The sequence below is a fragment of the Myxocyprinus asiaticus genome, chromosome 5, assembly GCF_019703515.2.
Source record: "Myxocyprinus asiaticus isolate MX2 ecotype Aquarium Trade chromosome 5, UBuf_Myxa_2, whole genome shotgun sequence".
Taxonomy (NCBI): domain Eukaryota; kingdom Metazoa; phylum Chordata; class Actinopteri; order Cypriniformes; family Catostomidae; genus Myxocyprinus; species Myxocyprinus asiaticus.
This window is the reverse complement of record NC_059348.1, coordinates 56,073,992-56,078,991: the sequence shown is the minus strand read 5'-3', so window position 1 is coordinate 56,078,991 and position 5,000 is coordinate 56,073,992. Positions and strand designations below refer to the sequence as shown.

Genomic DNA, 5,000 nt, shown 5'->3' with positions numbered 1-5,000 from the left:
TCGCTCACCGTCTTCGTCTGTCTGCACGTGAAACTCGGGACTTTCTTTAATGCCCTCGCGGTTGCGCAGTACCAGTCTGACGCTCAGGTTGGTGAAGGGCATCAGGTTATGGATGGTGTATTGAGGGGCGGAGCTCTGGCTGTCGTACGACACCTCCTCCCTGCTCTCCTCTTTCTCGCCTCCTCTCGCGCGGTACTGCACCGTCAGACTGTAGTTATGGCAACGAGTCACATTATAACCGAACGGCTCCCAGCTAACTGTGACCTGACGGGATTTGATGTCCACCACTTTCAGCTGCTGCGGGCCGTGCATGGGCTCTGAGAGAGAGAAAGAAAACAGAATTATACCTTAAACCTGCATGAGAATTAAGATAAACGGCCAATAAGGAAAATACATCTGAACGCAAACAGCCTCTAATGAGCACAACAGAACCCAATCACGAAACGACAAAAAAATGCAAAAGATGAGAAAAAAACAGAATGAGAAAAAAAAAGAAAAAAGAGAGATTTGTATAATTCATGTGAGAACTGCTTCAAGGCCAAAAACAAAGATTCTCAACAGGATCAACACAACAGCCCACACTGAACACCACGAGTGATTTTCCACCACAGGTCCTGCAGAATGACGTGTTATTGTTTTGCCATTTTGAGAGGTGACACATCTGCTAATGTAGTTCAAATGCAGATATGAAATAATGTTTTTACGACTGCAAAGTTTCAATGAAATGTGTGTTCTTTCGGAGGCTTTGAATTTAACATCTATATCCTTAAAGGAATGTTCGGGGTTCAATACAACTAAAGCTCTATGTACAAACACGCTGTCGATTACCACAGAAAATAATTTCAACTCGTCCCTCAGATTGTAAAAACAAGCATTAATCGTGTGAAGTCTATGGGGCAAGTACACTAGAGGGTTTAAAGGAAGAAATGTGAAGCTTGTATTCTTGTTAAATCCCTTGCATTAATTATTCAACAAAAATGTGCATTAAGTTGTAAAGTGTATTCAGTGCCAGTGATACCAGTTTTACTGCCTTTACATGGTCATGACATGAGTTGAAAAATTTGATGTAACTTTACACAGACAAGATAAGTAAGCAATACTAATGCACCAGTCTCGTGCATTATTTCAGTTTTTTTTTATTTTTATTAAATTATCAAATGTTTAAAAAAAATGTAAACATGGTCTTTTTTTTTTAAATCATGTTTTAATACACATGGTGTTCCATCATCTTGCACCTATAGACTTCTACTGTAATTGCATTACTGCACACATGATTTTGGCTTGTTATATAAACTGAGGGATGAGTGAACAGAATCTGAAGTCTTGTTCCGTGTACAAAACCTGATCTCAGATCTGCGGTTCATTCGTCGGAGTGTAGACACATCTGAATCACAGCGCTAATCAGAACCGCAGGATGAAAGAGAATCAGACTCAATCTAATACGGCAGCCGACACATCGAGAGAGACAGCCACTTGACAAGAAATTAGTTTTACAACACAATAGTGCGCAGCACTGCCCGCTCACTTTTTTTTTAGCCATCTTGGTTCTGGAAGTATTTTCTCCATTGGGAATTCATAAAATCCATCATAAAACATTCACGAACCAAACCAACCAGCTCCGAGGTGAATCACAACATTACAAACTTTGATTTGAAGAAAAAAAGTATTTGAAAATCAGACAAAAAGACAAAAGATACAAGACTGTGCACTTACCGTCTTTAATTAGCGAAAGAACTACAATCCCATGAAGCATTGCAAATGACGCAGAATTAAAAAATGATACAAAAATACAAAACTATTGATTTAAAGTTGTTGATAAGTAAAGAAACAATATATTTTAAGTTTATTGCAAAATATTCAGATGTATATATAAGTACTTTGAAAATGTACAGAGTGCCACTTGAGTGTATCATTCCCAGTGCATCATGGGTAGTGTAGTTCTTCACCAGGAATTCCGGTAATAAACACATTATTTAAAATAAATAAATAAATAAAAGTAAACGCAGACTGATGCCTTCAACAGAAGCATATACCATCGATTAACAGCCTCTGAGCTCAAGGTTAGTCTGTCTTTAAAGGTTTATAATTATTGTTTATAATTAATTCCCCTATGGAGAAAATAATGGGATTTTTACTTCCTGAACCAGACTGTTGTGCTCTATTGGCAAACACTCAAGAGCAAATTCTGTGTAGAATATGATTAGTAATTTGTAAAATATCAGTTCTAAAATGGACAGTTCAGACAGGATGAACTTTGTTTGAAGCTGTATTAAGTTAGACATGAAGGTGAGTAAAAGAAGACAGAATTGTCACTTTCAGGTGACCCTTTAAAAGCTGCTTGAATCCATACAGTCAACACACATACACTCTCATGTGCTGACACTGATAGTTTTGAGCTGATCTAAAGGACGAACATTCTGCTGATGTGTCATAATCTCTCATAAAGGGTTCTTTCACTTTTCGCTCTCTCTGTGCATGCTCAGCTTCATTTCTCTGTTGTCTATATCTTCACTGCTTTATCATTTACTCGCTTTCCTCTGTCACTTTCTGAAAGAAACACACACACACACACAGATATACACATAAAAAGACACTCTCTCTCAAACACTCTCCCACTATAAAGCTCTCTCTCTCTGTCTGTCTGCAGTAAAGGAACCTGAACACATTCTAATAGGATCAATTTCCATTTTTGCAAAAATCTGAAGTCCATTTCACTGGAACGTCACATTTTCCCACCTATTAAATCCAGCCAGAGCTCAATTTCCTCTTTGCCACTCTGGACACACACACACACACACACCCACCCACGCACATGCACCCACACCCACACCCACAGGATTTTTCAGAATAAGAATAAACATGATGAAATCAAGTGGACATTATATGGACACCATCTGTCTGTAGTAAAGGTCAAAGGATACTTGGGTGTTCCGCAAGTGCAGTAAGTCTTGCACACGTTACATGTGACACAAATTTCGTCATCAGCACAGAATGCGTGTACTGTCCATGTCGTCTGCACATGCGCCTGCTGTTGACTCTACTAAAAAGTATCACAAAGCAGTCGTAGTGCGTATCTGTCTTTTACATTTTTTTATAAAGTAAATAATCCAGTCACAGTATGTTGTGGATTTCACCACTGAACACCTGAACTTTACTAACGGGTTCATTGCCTCACTCAAACACATCCGATATATGTGACATTAATCATTATATCCACAACATAAACGTAACATTACAATTTACATCTGCACAATGACAGGAATAAACAGTCACCAGAACTACACGCTAGTCAGAATGTGTCACTTGCACTGTGAATATACTGTTTCCTTGAATACAAATGACACGTAACACAATCTCCTAAACTGTCTATACGTAAGGAACAACAGATTGACTTCTAAAAGTAGTATACTTCAGTATATTCATTATATGCAATCATTTCAGGAGCAATGTCTAGCTACATGCTAAAACATGCTAGCAATGCCTAGCAACATGCTAACGCTTAGCTACAAAGTAAAACATGTTTGCAATACCTAATAACATGCTAAAACATGCTAGCAATACCTAGCAACAAGATAATGCTTAGCTACATAGTAAAACATGTTTACAATACCTAATAACATGCTAAAACATGCTAGCAATACCTAGCAACAAGCTAGAATATGTTAGCAACTCCTAACAATGCCTAGCAAAATGCTAGAACATGCTGGCCATTCCTAGCAACACCTAGCTACATGCTAAAACACGCTAGCAATGCCTAGCTACATGCTAAAACATGCTAGACCTTCTAGCAACATGCTAGGAATGCCTAGCTACATGATAATACTTGCTAACAATGCCTAGCAACATTTTTGAACATGCTATCAATTCCTAGCAATGCCTAGCTACATGATAAAACATGCTAGCAATACCTAACAACAAGCTAGAACATGTTAGCAACTCCTACCAACACCTAGCAACATGCTAGAACATGCTGGCCATTCCTAACAAAGCCTTGCTACATGCTTAAACATGCTTGCAATGCCTAGCAACATGCTAGACCTTCTAGCAACATGCTAGGAATGCCTAGCTACATGTTAATTATACATATAACATGATGAAATATAGACTTTTATTTGTCGGGAGCTGAAGCCCTCATAACACTGAAAGCTGTGCGGAAACACAGTTAGAGACTTGTGAGAAACACACTGAGGAACATTGATGCTGATGACTCCTGCTCACACTCTGGAATCAGTTCAGCATCAGTCTCTCTGACACACACATTAGCTAACTCAACAAAAACATCTGCAGCAGGCTCTGTCTAATAAATGCAGCTTTGACTAGTCCTTAAACTGTTTTCAACCTCACAGACCAGTTTGTAGATTCAGAATTTGGTCACTTGCTCACTAGAGATCAATCAATTCACAGTGATCGCTAAGCTAGTGTGAGCTCTAGGGTGTACTAGAGTCTAGTGTGGTTGGCATACTTTTCATTCTTTGTTGAATAAACGTTAAGGTACCCCAACTAGGCGCAAATGAAAGGTGATGCATCTGTAACCAGTCCTGCTTGACCTGCTCCGAGCGGGATTCGAACCGGGGTCAGCCGGCATTTGAGGCAGGCACGCTAATGGCTACAGCCCTAACGTCAGTCGCTAGTGCGCCTCTTGAGGCCGGGGAGTGAAGTTTACACTTACCGCACAGCTATCATGTACCGACTGGCTCCCGTTACCCGTTGATTAACAACCTTGGTAGGTATGTTTTAAAGGTTTATAAATTATCACTTATTATGGATTATCCTATGGAAAAAAAAAAGAATGAGATTTTCTCTTACAGATCCAGACTGTTGCACTCAGACATTATTATAACAAATATAATATATATTATATATTATAAATATATTATAACATATTTCTACTGCTGTTTAAAAAAATAAATAAAAAAAAATAGCAATAAACCACTTGAGTCCATGCATTACACAGAATTTATCACGTTTAATGGTGGTAAAAGGGTGAAACTTTAAGTCAT

The 5,000-nt window shown here is 38.6% G+C and overlaps 1 protein-coding gene across 6 annotated transcripts in view; it reads right to left on the bottom strand.

The window, feature by feature from the left end:
* Positions 1-5,000, bottom strand: part of LOC127441321 (receptor-type tyrosine-protein phosphatase mu-like) — a 355,708-nt gene that overhangs the window by 142,690 nt on the left and 208,018 nt on the right. For all 6 annotated transcript variants that reach the window (XM_051698588.1, XM_051698590.1, XM_051698589.1 and 3 more), the window contains exon 8: positions 9-317. In XM_051698588.1, the coding sequence (XP_051554548.1) occupies positions 9-317 (309 nt within the window). The remainder of the gene's footprint in view (positions 1-8; positions 318-5,000) is intronic.